The 19,584-nt window shown below is 45.4% G+C and overlaps 1 protein-coding gene across 1 annotated transcript in view; it reads left to right on the plus strand.

Annotated features, from left to right (window-relative positions):
- DNAH10 (dynein axonemal heavy chain 10) overlaps positions 1-19,584 on the plus strand; it is a 1,282,131-nt gene that overhangs the window by 657,102 nt on the left and 605,445 nt on the right. The window contains exons 34-35 of the mRNA XM_069215014.1: positions 16,467-16,619; positions 16,763-16,951. Of these exons, the coding sequence (XP_069071115.1) occupies positions 16,467-16,619; positions 16,763-16,951 (342 nt within the window). The remainder of the gene's footprint in view (positions 1-16,466; positions 16,620-16,762; positions 16,952-19,584) is intronic.

Raw genomic sequence — 19,584 nt, forward strand, 5'->3', positions numbered from 1 at the left:
ACCGTCTGGACCCAAAGAGAGCGTTGAGCTTCTTTATCGATAGAACAAAGGATTTCAGGCTGGAGGATCAGCTGTTTATTGGATACGTGGGCAAGAGGAGAGGAAAGGCAGTCCACAAGAGAACACTATCCAGGTGGGTTGTTCTTTGCATTAAAATATGTTACTCTTTGGCAAAGAAGGATCCTCCTGAGGGCATTAGAGCTCATTCCACCAGAGCTAAGTCGGCCACTTCGGCCTTAGCCAGAGGTGTTCCTGTGGTCGACATCTGCAAGGCCGCAACTTGGTCGTCCCTTCACACTTTTGCAAAACATTACTGTTTAGATTCTGAGGTTAGAAGGGACGGCCATTTTGCACGGTCAGTGCTGCAGGATTTCTTGGTTTGACCATTTAGGCACCCACCGCCGGGCGTGGTACTGCTTTGGGACTCTATTCATGAGGTGAGGAATCCACAGGTAGTTGTATCCATCAGAAGAACGAGTTACTTACCTTCGGTAACGACTTTTCTGGTGGATACATTAGCTACCTGTGGATTCCTCACGGTCCCACCCGCCTCCCCGTTGCCTTTATGGTCTTGCCAGGTAATCCTTGAGTGTGCTCCTCTTGGTCTTTGAGGGTGCAATAGATGTATATATATAATATATTTATATATATATGGGTATATGTCTATATATCTTTATGTATATACTTGGTGTGTGTATATATTTTAAAAGAGAGAGTTTTATATATATATATATATATATATATATATATATGTACATAAAAAGATTTACAGTTATTCATACAATGTGGTGTATTTTTACAATATAATGGATGTTGCTTTGTTCTTTCATTGCATTGCCTGGTTGTTCTCATGCACGTAAAAAATGATTGGTACTGACGTCCGCACGTCGTCGAGGACCTCTTATTGCCTGTATGACGTCAGACGGCGTCGCGTGCAAGACAGTGACGTCCTCGTCGACATGCAGAGACTAGTAAGAAGATTTCCGTAGAATGCTGGCGCCATGGGAGTATTCATGAGGTGAGGAATCCACAGGTAGCTAATGTATCCACCAGAAAAGTCGTTACCGAAGGTAAGTAACTCGTTCTTCCGTTCTACCTTGACCGCACAAAAGAGTTCCAGGTGGATGAGCAACTCTTTGTGGGATGCATGGGAGCAAAGAAAGGTCAGGCAGTGCAGAAGCGAACCATTTCGTGCTGGGTCGTTCTCTGCATTGTGATCTGCTACGCGCTGGCCAAAAAGCAGCCTCCTGAGGGCATGAGAGCTCATTCCACAAGGGGCAAGGCTGCTACTGCTGTGTTAGCATGGGGTGTTCCAGTCCTGGACATCTGTCAGGCAGTGATGTGGCCGCCCTTGCGAACGTTCGCAAGACATTACTGCCTGGACAAACAGGTCCGTAGAGACAGGCAATTTGCCTGCTTGGTCCTACATGATTTTTTAGTGTGAGAAGATCTGTCCGTAGCCCACCGCCAGAAGGTTATTGTAGTTCAGCTAATTCATTTTGGCATGGTTACCCCCACGTTTTGCCTGTTTATCAGTGTGTATAGACTGTTTTCCCTAGGATCCTGCTAACCAGTACCCCAGTGATTGTGCAAAAAAATGTGGTTGCTTTGGTACCCTTTACACCCCACAGTTGGCACACTGGTGTACCCTTGTAAGACCCTAGTATGTGCTGTAGGAAGCTGGCTTTGTATATACTATATGAAAATGAGATATAGTGTGCACAGAGTCCAGGTGTTCCCCAGGGGTTTAATAGAGGCCAAGCAGTTATCAGAGGGTAGTGCAAAGCATTTGTTGTACTCTCACAGTCAAGAAATGAGGCACACTCTCAATGACTAACTCCAGGCCAATGTTTTTTATGTAGCAAATATGAATGGGAAGATGTTCGTTGCAGGTAAGTACAGTTGTAAGTATGTATCAAGCATTTGTATCAAATGTACTTTGTTTAGGTTTGGCAAATAAAACAGTTTACAGGCACTTAACACTTTTCACTTTCAAAAGTTGGCAGCACAATTTTCAGTACAGTCCCAGGGGAGGAAAACTGTGCAGTTTTGGGGTAGGTACTCAATTTACAGTTCCAGTCTCCAGGGGTTAGGATGTCCACTAGTCAAGGTTCAAAATGACCCCAAACACACACCTCCAGCAACACGGGGCCGGCCGGGTGCAGAGGTCAAAGTTGGTGTTGGTTTCAGAATGGGATCCTATGGAGACTGGGGGCACTCAGAAATAGATCTGCTGGCAGGTAAGTAAATGCAACTTCGGAGGGCAGACCTGAGGGGTTTAGGTGAGAACCGAACACATACCCTCAGCGGCACAGGGGCGGTGGGGTGCACTGTGGAAATGCAGTGTCATGCGCCCAGTGCTTTTCAATAGGGGGACCCCGGGGTCACAAAGATGCTGCAGGCTGGATCCAGGGGCTCAGTTCCAGAAAACCAAAGGCTGGACAAGGAGGAGGGCCCCTGCTGATGATTGCTGGACCTTTGGTTGAATTCCCCAAGGGCAGGGGGCTGCGGGTGCAGGGGTACCTTTGGGCATATGGCATCTGGTATCTTCGTCCGGTTCTCTCGTGGTCAGGGGATGCCCTCTGGATTTAGACTGCAGGCGTCATCGTATTGGCCATGAGAGGCCAACCCAGGGTGTACACAAGGTTGGAATCGCCTGAGGACCTGTTCTGGATTGGTGGGCCACCTGGACTCGGGCCATGGGTGTCGGGTGCAGAGTGGGCAGGACTCGCAGATCCGGGGTAGTTCTGGAGTCCTTCTTTAATTTTCTTGTGGACAGGGCCACTGTTCTCGGGAGTTCTTGGTCATCTGGTGGGCAGGCAGTCTTCTGGGGGTTTGTAGAAGTCACTGGTCTTGAAAGATGTGTCGCCTTTTTGTAGCAGGGCTTCTGAAGCTGTAGACAGGCCGGTAGGGATGGGGAAAAGTCAGGCGGTGTCTGCAGTCTTCTCTCCTGGGGTCGGCTTAGTAGTCCATCTTCTTGCTTCTTTCTTTTTCTCTTCTTGAGGTCGCCAAGAACCTGGTGAGCTAGGTTCAGGGGCGCCCTTAAATCCTAGAATTAGGGGCGTTGCCAGTGTCATGGGGCAGTTGCCAATGGCAACTGTCCCTGAGGGTGGCTACAGCCTTCCTGTGCCCCCTCTAATTGGGGAGAGGGCACATTCCTAGCCCTATTTTTCCCTGTCACCCAAACCAAGATGGAGGATTCTGCAGGGAGGGGGTAACTTCAGCTCTGGACACCTTAGGGGTGGTCCTAGCTGGAGTGGTCACTCCTCCCTGTTTTGCCTAATTTTCACACCTTACTTGCTGCCAAAAGTGGGCTTCGTCCGGGTGGTGGGCATCTCCACTACCTGGAGTGCCGTGGGGCACTGTAACAGGAGGCCTGAGCCTTTGAGGCTCACTGCCAAGTGTTGCAGTTCCTGCAGGGGGGGGAAGTGTGAAGCACCTCTACCCAGAGCAGGCTTTGTTCCTGACTCCAGAGTGTGCAAAGACCCTCTCCCCATGGGGTCAGAAACTTGTCTTGTAGTGGCAGGCTAGCACAGACTGGTCACCCTTACACTAAAGTGTTGGTTAAATACAGAGAACATCTCTAAGATGCTGTGTGGGTGCATTGTACAATAAATCCAACACTGGCATCAGTGTGGGTTTCTAGTGCTGAGAAGTTTGATACCAAATTTCCCAGCCTTCAGTGAATCCGCCATGTAGCTGTGGAGTTCGTAATGACAAACTCCCAGCACATGTACTTAATATGGCCACACTGCACTTAGAATGTCTAAGAATGGAGTTAGACACTCTAGGGGCATATTGCTCATGCGGCTATGCCCTCACCTGTGATATAGTGCACCCTGCCTTAGGGCTGTAAGGCCTGCTAGAAGCGTGACTTACCTATGCCAAGGGCATTGGCACACCAAGGGTGCCCCATGGGCTGCAGCATGTATTATGCCACCCTTAGGGGCCCATGCAAACTATGTCTGCAGCCCTGACATTGCAGCCTATGTGAAAAGGTGCATGCACCCTTTCGGTGCGAGCCACTACACCAGATCACTGTAAGTCACCCCTATGGTAGGCCCTTTAATCCCAAAGGGCAGGGTGCAGGTTCCTGTGTGTGTGGGCATCCCTGCTTGAGCAGAGGTACCCCTACGAACCCCAGATCCAGTTCCAGTGTGGGGAAGCCATTTTACCAATATACTGGAAACAGTGTCCAGCTACATAATGGTAACTCCGAACCTGGGCATGTTTGGTATCAAACATGTCGGAATCATACCCAAAATACCAATGCCATTATTGGTGGCATGATTCCATGCACTCTGGGGGCTCCTTAGAGGACCCCCCCACCAGTATTGCTTTTACCAGTCTTCCAGGGTTTGCAGGCAGCCCACGCTGCTGTAGCCTCTCAGACCGGTTTCTGCCATCCTCTGCTGCTTGACCAGCTCAAGCAAGGGAAGGCACAACAAAAGATTTCCTGTGGGAGAGGAGATGCAGCACCCTCACCATTGGAAATAGGTGTTACAATGCTGGCGAGGGGGATCCCCAACACACCACTGACTTGCTTTGAATGGCACATTCGGTGACCTCCTTGCATAATCCAGTTTGCACCAGTCCAGGCACCCCCGGTCCCTGCTCTGGCGCAAAAGAACACAAAGGAAAGGGGAGTGACCATTCCCATGTCCATCACCACACTAGGGGTGGTTCCCAGAGCTCCTCCAGGTGGCCACTTAATTCTGTCATCTTGAATACAAGATGTGCAGAGGCCCCTGGAAGAATCTGGTTCATCAAAACAGGTGACTGATGTCAGTGATGCCCTCTGACAGGTGTCTTGAAAAATGGGGCAACCCAGTACCTTGGGACCTGGGTAAGTGGATAATATAACAGAAAGATTTTTGGTCCCTTCGGGGGAGGATATGAATTAACTTCCATGACAGTGGTTGTACCATAAAGAACTTTCTGTACCGGTGAAGTTTGTGAATAACATATCACACTTATTGGAAACTTACATTCCACAAATTCCTCAATTTAAAGTAAAGTCATCAAGGTGCTCTTGTATAACTGCATAGTGTGAGTGAATTATGTGTTAGTATAAGTGTTACAGTGCTATTTACATTAAACTAAAACCAAACTGTGGTTAAAAGCATGAGGTCTCAGATAAGCACCTATAACAATAAGTGCTGTGAGCCTGCTGAATTTTTCAAAAGCCAATCCACATTTTCAAATTCAATGTCGACGTTTTGACCCCAAATAAAGAAATTAATTCAGGCAAGTCATCATCAGGACAGAATATTGAAATGGGAAGCACCTAAAATACAATACAGAAAGCGTGTATCAGTACTTTGCCCTCCATATGGTCAGCATCTATTAATTCAACAGTACAACATGTTATATGGTTATATTATCAAATCCATGTTTGACATGAGGTCACTACTTCTTTGTGTGATAATTAATCTACCTCATAAGAGATGGAGACAAAATGTACCTACTTAATTTGGAAACTAAACCAATTTGAAGAGGTACTCACCCCTCTTTAATAGTTATCAGACACATCCTAGTCGTGTTAACAATAAAACTTTGCAAATGGGCCTTCCATTTCATGTACCCTGGTGTGTTATCAATAATCCCACTCTTTTACATCACCATCTAGAGAAAAAGTATACATACATAATTAATTGTCTTGTTATTACCAAACTTGAGGCACTGTATAGGGTTTGAAAATAAACATGAAAATTGCTCTATAGTTACCTAATGGCTTCTGGAAGGTCATAGATCATTCCATGAAAATGAGCCAATTGTTTAAGGTCCTTTTCTGATGGATACAACTACCTGTGGATTCCTCACCTTATGAATTTGATCCTTGCGCCAGCATTCGACGGAAAGTCTTCTTCCTAGCTGTCTACGTCGACGAGGACGTCATAATGGCACAGCTCCACGTGACTCCGTCTGACGTCAACGTGACAATAAGAGGTCCTCGTTGGCGTACTAACGTCAGTTTCACCTCATTTTTTCGTGCCCTTAAAGCACATAGGAGTAAACCGACCATGAAAATTGATAAATAATATAGAAAGATATACGCACACAAAAACCTTGACCATTTAAACCATCAATTCTTATTGAGAGTTGAAATACATGAATATACGAAAATATATAGAGAAATATCACTATATACATATAAATATATATGCGCATTCATATACATACAAATATATATATATATATATATATGTATATATATATATATATATATATATATATAAATATAAGAATAAATATTAATCTAAATACTTCAAGATAAGAGTGTAACCAGGCAGGCAACGGGGAGGCAGGAGGGACCGTGAGGAATCCACAGGTAGTCAGTGTATCCACCAGAAAAAGCGTTACCGAAGGTAAGTAACTTGTTCTTCTGATGGATACAACTACCTGTGGATTCCTCACCTTATGAATAGAGTCCCAAGCAGTACCGCACTCAGTGGTGGGTGCCCGCCTGATTACACCAAGAAATCTTGCAATACCGAGCGAGCAAAGTGACCGTCCCTCCTCATCTCAGAGTCTAAACAGTAATGTTTTACGAAAGTATGGAGGGACGCCCAAGTTGCCGCTTTACATATATCTATCAATGGAACTCCCCTCGCCAGAGCTGAGGATGCGGATTTAGCCCTAGTAGAGTGGGCCCTGATACCTTCAGGAGGGACCTTTTTCGCCAAAGAGTAACAGATCTTGATACACAAGATGACCCACCTGGAGAGTGTTCTTTTCTGTACAGCTCTGCCCTTTTGCTGACCAGCATATCCAACAAACAGTTGCTCATCCAAACGAAAGTCTTTAGTTCTTTCGAGATAAAAACTCAGGGCCCTCTTAGGGTCCAACCTATGGAGCCTCTCTTCTTCTTTAGACGGGTGAGGAGGAGGGTAAAAAGCAGGAAGAGTGATATTCTGCCCTATATGAAAAGGGGTGAAAACTTTCGGCAGAAAAGCAGCCCTGGTTTTTAGAACCACTTTATCAGGGAAAAACATAGTGAAAGGGGGCTTAACGGAAAGTGCCTGAAGCTCTCCAATCCTCCTGGCAGAAGTAATTGCTATCAAGAAAACAGTCTTGAAGGCTAAATATCTCAATGGACATGAATGCAGGGGCTCGAAAGGCGAACCCATTAGGAGCGATCGTCCTCTTTTTTTCTTTCATTGTGGTAAGAAAAATCCGGTTGGGAGTTTACAACTGGTAATAGCTGTAACTCGGACAAATGCGAGACCCTAGTGCATTGCAAATGCTTGTTAAAACATGTTGGCAGGGTCCTATATCAGAGTTAAGGATCTGTAGTCCTGATTTAATCAGGATAAATGTTCTAGTTTTAGGAAGAAAGTAAACAAAGTATAGTGGAGTCAGATAAATGAGTCTCTGCCAGCTATAAATTGCAGCAAACCTGTTAGTTCAATCCACCTACTTGGCTGGTAGTAAGGTAGCATGGTGACTCCATTAGACGCCCGCTGCCTACCACGTTTTATTTATAGATGAGGACTCCAGCCATACGTACTGTGCACGAGATTAGCCTCTGCTGCCTTCTAGTGGCCAAAAAAGATAATTCCTATATTAAATAAAGGAAAGTCCTGTTTTGTAATGGCTATTCTTTTACTCTTCTATGATAAACAAAATAAGAGTTCTTTTACTTGGGCCGAAAAGACAGTGAAGGCAAAAGTGAAATAAAATTATGTAGTGATAGATCATAACTCTCTATGTAAATCCAGGTTTTGATTCTATACTGAACCATTTTAATGAATGTCTCTTTTAGTTTTGTCTGTATTTAACACCAACTGTGTTTTTATCAAGGCCGTTACAGTCTCATGTGATGGTCCTTAATAATTTGTTTGTGACCGCTAATAGTTAACCTATGGTCAAGTTAATTATTAAAGATATTTTTATCAAAAAGATCTCTCATAAATTTGTTCACAGTGCATCTAGGTATTCCCTATCAAATAATGCTAAACAAAGTCCTTTAGTTGGCAATGCGGCCCTTATTGAAATATTGTATTCACAGTTAGACTAAATGTTGTTAGATCCCTCCGAAAGAGGTGTTCATATGTTCATATTGTATGAATTTGAACCTTCTGTTACCCTTAATAGAGTCAAAAGCAGTGGTAATTATAACCATAACACAGACAAACATCTTATCACAACCCAAGGTGATAAAGTCCTTGATCTTGTTATGTAGCAGAATCTTGTCTCTAATCCTCCAATGTGTTCAATCCTCATGAAATTGTGTTACACTTGTCCATCCAGTAGAGCTCCCTCTTGAATAGAAGAGTGTCAATGTCCCCTCCTCTTGGTCCCATCCTGACATATTCAGTCACTTGCCCTTTTATGTCATCATTGTTATGCTGCAGGCTCTGGTAATGTTGAACAAGAGGTGTTCCAATGTTACCACATTTAATCCCACTTCTGTGTTGGATAATTCTATGTTTCACTTTTTGTGTGGTTTTTCCTACATACAACAGTTGGCATGGACACCCTATCGCATAAGCAACATCTTTCATATTACAATTAGTGAACGTATTTAAATTATTCACAATGTTATCATGAATGAAATCCTTGGTGTTGAAACTAAACTTACAAGCTAAACACTTCCCACACTTATAGTGTCCAACCACTATTGGGAGACCCCACAGAGCATTTAGATTGGTTTTAGGTGGTTCTGGTAATTTAGCTCTCACTAAGGCCTCCCTCAAGTTCCTCCCTCTCTTGAAAGAGAATAGCGGTAACCCTTTATTGGTTAGGTGATCTTCTAACAAACCCCAATGTCGTTCAATGATTTTTCTTATTTCATTGCTGGCAAGGTTAAAAGTGGTCTCACAAACAAATCTGTCCATCTCTTCTTTGATTTGGTTGCAATAAACCTAAGTGATGGCTTGGTCACTCTTCTGAGTGACCAAGCCCCCTGTTAGTGCTATTTAGGGACTTCTTTGGGGTAAGTCCCCAGATTTGGCATGCAAGACTCCGCCAGGACTCCTCTGCATCAACCTGTTCTGCTCCTGGCCACCAGAGCCACTGCTGTACTTCACAGGAACCAAACAAGCCTGCAACTCCCAAGACAACCTTTCCTTGCAACATTGTTTCTCCGGCTCCTTCCAGCAGTTGCAACATTTCCACAGCTGCGCATCCTCTGGGGTCAGCAAGACTTCAGCTGCACCAAAGAAGCAAGAAGGAATCTCCCTTGTAGTGAAGGATTCACTCCCCTGCATCTGCAGGCACCTAAGGCACTGACGTCCGGCTGCTGGGATCTGCTCTCCACAGGAACTGTGTGGATCCTCTAACACAGGTAGTGGTTCTGAGTGGTCCTCTTGGTCCTCTCTGCCTTCTGACCGACTTGTGAGACGGTGACCCTTTGCTTCGCCTTCCCGGACAGAACCCCTCTCTGTGCACCGCAACTCTTGCAAAAACCAAGGCTTGTTGACTCCTTCTCCAAGGGATTTTCAGGCTCCAAAAAGGCCCGGTCTCCAGCACTTTATCCTTGCAAGGACAGTCTCTCCTCTGCTGCTCCAGCAACGTGGGACACCTCTCCAGGTGTGCTGACTGGGCCTCACTGAAACTTACTGTGCCTGCTGCCAGTGGGTTGCCTGCTGCAAGGGGTTTACAACTGCTTCTGCTGGCTCTCTCGACTGCTGAGGGTCAGCCCGGACTCCCGTCCATGGGTTGAGTCCCCTGGACCTTGCTGGTCCTCTTCTCTGCAAATCCTCTTCTGTCCAGATTTGGGTTTGCCAAGGCTTGTTGGTGGTCCTCCCGACCACTTACCATCTGTGACCCAGCGACCGGCATGGGACATCTTCCGCACAACTCCAAGGACCTCTCTTCAGCTCCTGGACTCAGCAGCTGATCCTTATCTTCCATCGTCAACCCGGATCGTCATCCACAGAAGGGTCGATAGAGGCTCCTGCCCCACCTGGACACTCCTGCCTGGACCAGACTCTGTCCTCTTCTTTTGCAGGTCCTCTTCATCTGGAATCCACCTTTGTGGTCCTCTGGACTGGTCCTGGTTTTGCAGTCTTCCTTTTCCAATTCCCCTGGTTAGCCTCTGGGAATACCAGGTAACTTACCTCTGCTCTCCTGGTCGTTGGGTGTCATCTAGGCACTCACCTTTGGGGGTCCCAAGTTCTCCCCGCTACCTCCTAACTATTCCTCATTCTTGGGTGGGGAACCTAACTTCGCATTCCACTATTTAACATATGGGTTAGCTCCCCTATAGGGCCCTAGAAATTTAACGCTATTTCTTGCCAATGCCTGTTTTTCTATGCTAATTTCTAATTCTTACCATGTATATATGGTATGTACTTACCTCCAGTTGGACTGTCTATAAGTAATCTAGTTCAGTGTTACTGGATTACAGTACCTTAAGTTTTGCAATTCTGTATAGTTCCTTTCATGTGAGATAAGTTGATGTGTGACTACTGTGGTATTGCAAGTACTTTACACTCCTCCTAGATAAGTCTTGGCTGCTCACCACAGCTACCACTATAGAGCCCTGGCTTCCTAGACACTGTCTCACTAACTAATAGGAGTTGCCTGGACATGGTATAAGTTGTAAATACCATAGGTGTCTGCCACACACCAGGGCAGCTTCCTATAGTTATGACTTAGTTATGTATTCTAAAGGTAAGGAATCTGCAGCTACAAGTCTCTAAAATATTGTGAGAAAAGGCCTCTTTTTGACATGGTTCGTCCCCCCACTTTTGGCTTCATGTTGATGTGTCCTCGAAATTGTGGTGCCCAGGGCCCCTGCTAACCAGGTCCTCTGGGCCAGAGCGATTTTCCTAAAACTGTTGTGAGGCATTGGCACTTTTGGATACACCCTTAACTACCACTATAAGTCCCTAGTAAGTGGGTACCTAGGTACCCAGGGCATGGGGTACTAGGGGTGGGCCCCTGAGGGCAGTAGCACTGATTGGCACTTCTGGGGTACTACCACTCTCCTGGTTGAACCAGGCTTGAGGTCTCTGGCCTCAGTGTACAGGAGCCCCTCCTCCCAATAGACCCTGTGGGTACCGCTGACATTTCCTAGCTCCTGCTGGGCTGGGCAGCTTGCTGCTTCAGGACTTCAAGGTGGGACAGGTTATCTTTCCCTGGCACAGATCTTCCCTGTCGGGCCCCCTGGGCTAAAGAGCTCTGGGGGGTAAGGCCCAAGCTCTTCAGGCTAAGTTCCCTCTAAGGTGGGTGACTTCTCATCTTGAGAAGAGGGGTCCTGTCTTGTGATCTGTTTTGAAACTAGTCCCCCAGTCTTCTTGCCTTTTCTCCTGGGAGGCTGGTCCACTATTTCAGGATCCAGCTCTCCGTTTTTGCTCTGACGTTTGCTCTGTGCCCTTGTCTTGACACATGCCCACTCAGGAATCCCTAGCATTGATGCATGGGTCTTCAGTTCTACTTCAGCCCAGGGGGAATGGTCCAGGTCATTCCCAAGCAGGCAATCTACAGGGATGGATAAGGACACAACCCCCTCCCCCCACCCCCAATTCAAAGGTTACCATAGCCATGGGATGGAACTTTGTCTCATTGTCAGCATCGGTGACAGGATAAGACTACCCTACCGGGAACTGATTTCAGTGGGCCAGGTGCAGAGTTACCATAGTGATACTAGCTCCTGTGTCCCTCATTGCTTATATTTTCTCCCCATTAATCAAAGGGTACTGCTTGTATTTGTGAATGTTACTTGGCCAAGCAGCACAGGATCAGTCTACCCCACCCTCAGTGACTAATGTTGCCTCTGTGGGGACACTGACAGGGTCAGGCCACACCTCTGACCCCATCTGGAGACTGGCAACTGCATTTACTGCAGGTTGACTAGAGCAATTTTTTCTTGCTTTTACAGCCAGAGTCTCCAGATTGGTGCCCTTTAGTTTTGCAGTCTTTGCACCAAGCCTTGCTGGGGTCAAAGTGTCTCCCTTTGTACCCACCCCTGGACTGTGAAAAGTCTTTGAGTCCACCCTCCTGTGCAGATTTTTGGGGGCCTTCAGAAGACTCTTTATGAGGAGGGGAGGGGTTGTCCGGTTTCTTTTGGTCTCCCCCACAAGTGGTAGTTTTGGTCATCCTTGTTTTGACCCAGTGGTCTGCCTTCCTCCCCAGTTCTTGATGGGGGAAGTGGACCCAAGTCTTGATGTTGATGTAGCCCATTATTGAAACAGTTACTAAGCAGATGCACTTTCATGAACAGGTTATACAGCCCATCATAATCTTGTACCTTGTTTCCAGCTAACCAACCACCCAGCTTTTTTACTAAATAGTCCACAAAGTCTTCTCAGGTCTGGTACTGGGTTTTTCAAGCCTCCCTGAACTTTATTCTGTACTGTTCAGTTGTAAATCCAAAGCCCTCAATCAGGGTACCCTTAATGAGGTTATAGGTTTTAGAATCTGCCTCTTTCAGTGTCAGGAGCCTATCCCTGCACTTTCCTGAGAATAACTCCCACATCAGTGTGCCCTAATGTTTCTTTTCAATTTCCCACCCAATGCAGGCTCTTTCAAAGGCAGAAGGGAGTGAAGGGAGGGACAGCTCGTTTTGGGAGTTGAAAGCTTTTTCCTTCAACACTTGAATGCTGCCACCAGAGATGGGTCCTAAGCCCAACTCCTTTCTTTATTTCTCTATTTCCAAGAGCTGTTTCTCTAAAGCTAGTCTCTTGGTCAGCCTGGCAATATCCAGGCCTGTCTCTGTGGGTGCTCTAGAGCTGCTAAGTGAAGAGGAGCTACCCTCATCCCCATTCTCCACAGGATCGTCCCCCACCACAGATGCATCATCATCATTTTCATCTGAGGGTTTCTCTTTCATACTGGGCCACTAGAAACCTAAGTTTCTCTGTTTTGGGGCTCTTTCCAGTATGAATTTTGTACAGTCTGCAGAGTTTCCTTAAGTGGTCATAACTATATGCCTCATAAGGTTCCAGGTCGAGCTCCTGGGTTATGACCTCTGTATCCGACATATTCACTTTACTAAAGTTGGGACCTTTTTTTAGAAATTTAAAATCCCCTTTTTGGATAGGCCAACTAAAGTAAGGACTTTTTAAACTTTTACTAGAGTTGTAAGGACCTAACCAGGTCCCTAACAAGTATTTTAAAAATTTGCAAAATATATTTAGTCAATTAAAAATCAAAAATAATTAATTAAAGACAATTTGGAGCATTATCTATGTGCTTACAAAATTGACAAAGTGGTATCAGCAAATACAAAGTCTTTATGCCACCGCTGATCCTCCAAATGTAGGAGGCTTAGCCTCTATGTGGTGTGCAAAACTAGGCACACTGTGTCGGGGGTCCAGGCAACCACACGTTGGTTTCCAGAGGTAAAAACTAGATCACTTAATGCTCTAATTTTTGAGATAGCTTGATTGAGCAGTTAGGCTAATCTTGGAGAATTACAAAGCATTTGTTGTACTCACAGTATCAATCATGCACCACACACACTCAAAGGAATAACTCAAGACCAATTTATAAAAATACTTTTTATATACATTTATAATATATACATTTTAAGACCAAGATCATTAAGATTGGTTAAGTACTTATTAAGATATGATTTTCTGAACTTTTAATAAATGCAGTCTTTCTGTGCATAATCACGCATCATAGGAATCAATAGGCAGTCACTTTAAAAAATGCATATAAAGTCAAACAGTTGCTTTACTAAATTCAGCTTCCACAGGTTGGTCGAGGTTGCCGGTAGGCAAGCTGTGCCAGCAGGAGAAGTTTGGGCGGCTCCTGTCTCCAGCAGGAGCAGCATTGGAAAGTCCCTTGGAGCTGGCGCAGGGCCACTGCGAGGGACCACTTGGAAAAGGTCTGCAGTTACAAGGTTAAAGGTGGTGCCTTGGGATTCCCTTGTGGTGTCGAGTTTGCAAGGGGAGTAGGACCTTGGGGGCACAGCTGGTTCCTCGTTGCAGGACGCTGGGCGGCCGGGTTCAGAGCAAGTTGGTGATCCAGAAGCTATGCGCAATGGAGTCCTTTGGAGCTGGAGGTGAGTCTCTTTGAGGGCTGCTTACAGGACGATGGGGGCACTCTGGTGGGAGGTCCAGGGTGTTCCTGAAGTCCCTCTACTGAGGCTTCCTCCTGGTCCGGTTTCAGCTCTGGTGGAGCTGGTTTTCTTATTGTCCGACGTCAGCTGACCAGTACTCCGGGTATTGGCACGACTCAGCCACTGTAGGGCACAGTGCCACCAAACCTAGCACACTTGCAGGGTTTTTCCAGGCGGCGGTCGGTGTGCCGTCGGGTCTAGCTGCGACTTCCGGTGCAGGAGATATCAGCCGATCAGTGAATTGACCCTCACTGGGTTGATGGTTCTTTGTTGGTTGCAGAGTGGTACCTCCACTCTGGAGGATATCTTGGGCGATTGTTGAAGCCTGGAGGTCCTCTGGGTTTCTTGAGATCAGTCCAGTGTCCAGCTCCTCCTCAGCGGCGATTGTCAGGTCCTGGGTGCAGCAGGCAGGGTTGGCACCTTTTTCTTGTGCAGCAGGTCCACAGTTTTCGGGCCATGGTTCTTCTTTGGGCTGGTCTTTTTTGTCCTTTCAAATCTAAAATCTTGGTCTGGGGTGCCCACTAAATATTGAATTTAGTGGGTGTTTTAGGGAGAACCTGGTAGTGTCCAATGGGACACTTACCTTTGGGTGGCTACACCCACTATAGTGACCACTTCCTGTGGAAAGGGTCACTGCCCTAAATCTAATTGGCTACTTTCTCCCAATTCAAGATGGAGGGAAATGAAAAAGAGGGTCAACTTTGCCGGCAACACCTTAAGGGTGGTGCATGCCAGGCGAGGCCACTCCTACTACGCTTTGTTAGGTTTCCCATCTTTGCTCCTGCCAAAAGTGGAGGTTTGCAAAGGGGGATGCTATCTGCTGCTAGCAGCAGGCGTAGGGGTCTAGTTTTAATGGTGGTAAGCCATTTGAAGCTCATGCCTGAGGAGGGGGTGTTGAGCTCCTCCACCCAGGAAGGACATTGTCTTAAAAACCGGAGAGGCAGGGCCCTCCCCCAAGGTTTGTATATTGGCTGTCTGGAGGCAGCAACTAGATAGGATCAATCAGCAACCATGCCAGGATAGTTAGCTTTTGGAGGGAGTACCTGTAAGGTAGCTCCTGGGTATATTTACGGATAAATCAAGACTGGCACCAGTTTTGATTTATCATTCTAAGTCGTTTGATACCAAACAACCCTGGGTTCAGAGTGGCCACCATGTGGCTGGGGAACTCATGCTGACCAGTGTCCAACACGTGTATAAAAATGGGTGCTCAGTTCACTCACTGTGTCCCAGGTTTGGCAAACACACAGTGGGGGCATATTGCTCATGCAGCTATGCCCTCACATATAATATGGAGCACCCAGCCTTAGGGTTGTAAGACCTGCCAGAGGGGTGTCTTACCCATAGTAAATGCTGTGTATGGTGGATAGGCACACAGGTAGTGTGCCATGTTGAGTTTGTGTTTTAGGCTTGCATGAGAACACTCAGCCTTCAATGGCTGGATGCATGGCCCTAGAGGGTGGCACAATCAGGGCAGTTGTCTCTGTTGCTGGTGCAGTGTTGATTGCCTTTGGTCGTTGTTCTCCTGCCCTCCACTCGACTCCTCTTCTTTGCCTTCTTCTTCATGTCAATCAGGAAACTCCATCTTCCTCCTTCCCGGTTCTTCTCATTTCCCCGTTGCTCTCGTTCTTGCGGCCTATGAGCCTGCCGCAGCTGAGCAGTAGGCGGGGCCTCAGACACGACTAGAATGCTAGTTGATGTCCCTGTAGTGCCCCTGGGGTCTCCACCAGTGACAGCCCCACCAGCCATTTCACGCTGATATTAAAAATAAAAAAAAGAGAGATGTGGCAAACACATCCTTGCCTCATTGTACTGAAGACAGGGAAGTTGATAGTTTGAGCACTGTTATGGCCCAGTCAATTGGCTGGAGCACAAAGCTTGTATGGCACATAGAAGTTTACTTGGAAGCCCGTTATCTCTTTTTCTTTTTTTGACTTATATATTCCACAAGATAGGTGTATGAGCCACACAAGTATAATATCTGTTGCAAATAGCAGATCAAATTACAGCATCCAGCTACCTCTCCTTCCCAGAACTCGGAATATGTACATAATTGGTGATTAGATGGTTCAAACAAAAGCCTGATCACAAACGATTAGGTGTTTTCAAACCATACTTCAAGTCATGCAATAACCTTGTCATAAATGTGTGATATGAAATGTATTAGAGTGATAGATCAATATTTTCTGAAATATTGTGAGTCCTTTTTTAACATAAATCAGCACGTTTACTGTTCCTAACCAAGACTGAAGCAGTTGCTTACTAGAGGAGAGCTTGTTAATGAGTTTGTGTATCTTTTTTCATCATTTTGAATTGTCTGTTCACTGCGAGTATGCGATTTTCCCAAAATAAATCATGATTGACTGTGAGCTTGTAGCACGGTGTAAATTGGTTAATTATATGTTGTTGTGCTTTAAGTAACAATATTTGCCTCTTATTTTGAATTCAGGCAGTTGGTAAAATATTTTCTGGCCTCGCCCAATGTGGGGCATGGGGGTGCTTTGATGAGTTCAATCGTATCGATGCCTCTGTGCTCTCCGTCATCTCATCGCAGATACAGACTATCAGAAATGCTCTTATCCATCACCTAGAGAGATTTCAGGTATGACTCGCATTCATTGTTTAAAAGGTAGTGCTTTAAAATTGGGACATGCGTATATTATCTATGAATACTGTTGTTTTTATTATTATTTGTTTGGTAAATTGAACAATGCATACCATAGTAACTTGAGTTATTGGCTCTAGTTTGAAGGGCAAGAAATCGCTTTGGATAGCCGGATGGGAATCTTCATCACCATGAATCCTGGTTATGCTGGCCGAACGGAGCTGCCAGAGTCAGTTAAGGCTCTCTTCAGGCCTGTGGTTGTGATTGTGCCAGATCTACAGCAAATCTGTGAAATTATGCTCTTTTCAGAAGGATTTCTTTTGGCAAAGGTAAGGAATCTTATTGTGAGGGCAATATTGGTTAGATACAGTTTTTAATATTAAGAACCTCATTTAGAGTATGGTGGGTGGCCTGCCATCTGCCAGGGAGGTGTGAGCCATTACCTTCGCTATCCTGGCAGGGCTACCTCCCATCATATTTAGAAATCTCTATCGACCTGCGGAGCTCTCTGTATCTCCAGAGGAGCTGCTTCTTTGGTGGCTGCTCTGAAGGTTTGCTGAGGGAGGTCATATTTCAGCAAACCTTTCTATTTTTCAAATACAAACTCTGAAAGAGAGCTTGTTTTTGTAAAACACAAAACTAATATCCCAGACACCATGGGAATTTTCTTCCAGTGTTAGGTTGCCTTTTGTAATATTCTCCTATTTGGAAACCCTGAGCTGAGGAAAACAAAGTGCATCAGAGCGTCCACTGTAAATGCAGCAGATAGTCTGATGCACCCACACTGATAGCCCCAGTTCGGTTGGGCCAAGCAAGCAGAACCAACAGGAACACACCTCGCAGCAGCATGACAGAGTGAGAAGACCATCACTTGGGGAAAAAGATGAATCTGTCATATTTGTGACAAACTCTAAATCAGACCGTAAATGTTTTGTGTCACCTATGCTTATAAATGTTTGTGGCTTAAAACAGAGGGGCATTACAACGGGGCATAAGGAGGGGGTTGGAAGCTGGAGGATATAAAGGAGTATGAATGGTTGCCAATGGGGGAAGCATGGCAATGGGAACAGTTTTGGAGTAACAGTACTGAGGGGAAGGGGTGAAAGAGAGGCAGGTAAGGGATGTGCCAGCGAGCTGAGTGGCAGGTCGGGGAGTTGGTTGGAGTGGGTGAGCTAGCAATTAAGAATGGCTAGAGCTCAATGCTTGGAATATTTCGCTTACATAGAAAAAACATGACTTCTCCTGTGAACCAGATTCTAGAGCAAGGAGTAAGGTCAAACTCTTTGACTCAAGAGATCACAGTGTGACTGTATATTTGCTATTTGCTTAATTTTGTGTTCAGCCTACAAACTGTGCCATCTTTGCTAAATGGGGCAGTTGATTCCTGCGGAACAGTGTTCTTGTTGTGAACATCCAGTGTTGTTGAATTTACTCTTAGACAATGAATAAAATGTATATATGGGCAACCAAAATCTCTACAGGCTCAGTTGCAAATGATGCAAAATGCTCCTCGTGACTGGATTCAGAAACGTAAAGAAATATTCTTAATAACAATAATAACAATATTATTATTATTAATAATTATTATAATAATACCTTGCTTTTTGTAACCTTTCATTCTAATCTTCTTCAATTTCTAAGTGCTGCAAATAACATGTTTCTCTTATCTTACTTAATGCTACTCACCTTAGTAACCTTGTAAGGAGTAACGGTTGGGTCTGGCATGCTGAAATTCAAACTTATAACCTTCTTATCGCTGCTGATATCAGTAACTAGCCAGCTAACTAGCCAAGCACTCCACCTCTGACACTTGCTTAAGGGCCAATGATTTCCTACCTAGATAAGTATGAACTTTACATGCCGCTTTCCTAAAATTTGCTGTTCTGTAAAGAGGTATTGTTGCGTTTTATGTACCATACAAAAACACTCTCTGCAATGCTGGACCTAAAACACAAATTTCTAAGTATATAGATTATTGAGGAGCAGATTTATTATTTTTTTAGACCAACAAAGCTTAGGAATCAAAGTAGCTGACCCTGTCCATTAGTGTGCTAACAGGCTGCCTAGCACCAATCACAACCTTTGCCAGCCATGACGTAGAAGTGTGTGTGTGCTGTCTAGCATAACCTTCCAGCACAACATCCTATCCCTAAACCCATTCTGAAACATTATCCACATTGTATGTGTGCTGTGCAGGGCAGCACACACAATTTTTAGAACCTTTGGAGAAATCAAAGCATTTTACTTGTTAGCACCTTTAAAGGTGTTTTTGACACAGAGCCTGGTCTGGCTCTCTCTGTAGATCGGGCTTTGTGTCAAAAACATGGGGTGCAGGTGCAGACCCACCTATAGAATACCCAAGTAATTCCCTCTGGACCTAAAGTGCATCAAAGTGACACAAAGCAGCACAGCACAGAATACCATTTGCTTCACTTTGCATTGGCCAAATACTTTGGAAAGTCCCTAAGAGTCTAAGCCTGTGATCCACAGCTCTGTGCGACAACTCTGTGCTGACTCTCAAAGGTTTTGCTTGTATTATACTGTGAGACTCTTGACGTATCACTAAAGTTAGTTGTAAACCAGTAGTACTGCTGTCTTGCTTCTGCAGTTCAGGAATCACACCTACTGAAGGCTGAAAATGTGTGAATCTTGTCCTCAGCAAATTATTTCAGGCATATGTACACTTTCATTCACCAATCCTCCCTCTCTCAATAATGCACACCAAAGGTTTTGGTACGCATCTCTCACCTCGGTCAGTGAGAGCAGGGTTGGCTTAAGCATGCTGCTTGAAACCAATGCGAATGTCTGAAGCAGAGAGAGGCAGGGTGGAGGAATTTGTGATTGTTCAGTGGTGGATTCACTGGTGAGGCTAGGATCTGCTTTTTAACCAGTGACAATGTCTGGGGGCACTAATTTGCTAACACCTCATTCACGCTGACATTCATACATAGAAACTGACAAG

Source organism: Pleurodeles waltl, chromosome 11 (genome assembly GCF_031143425.1).
Source record: "Pleurodeles waltl isolate 20211129_DDA chromosome 11, aPleWal1.hap1.20221129, whole genome shotgun sequence".
NCBI lineage: Eukaryota > Metazoa > Chordata > Amphibia > Caudata > Salamandridae > Pleurodeles > Pleurodeles waltl.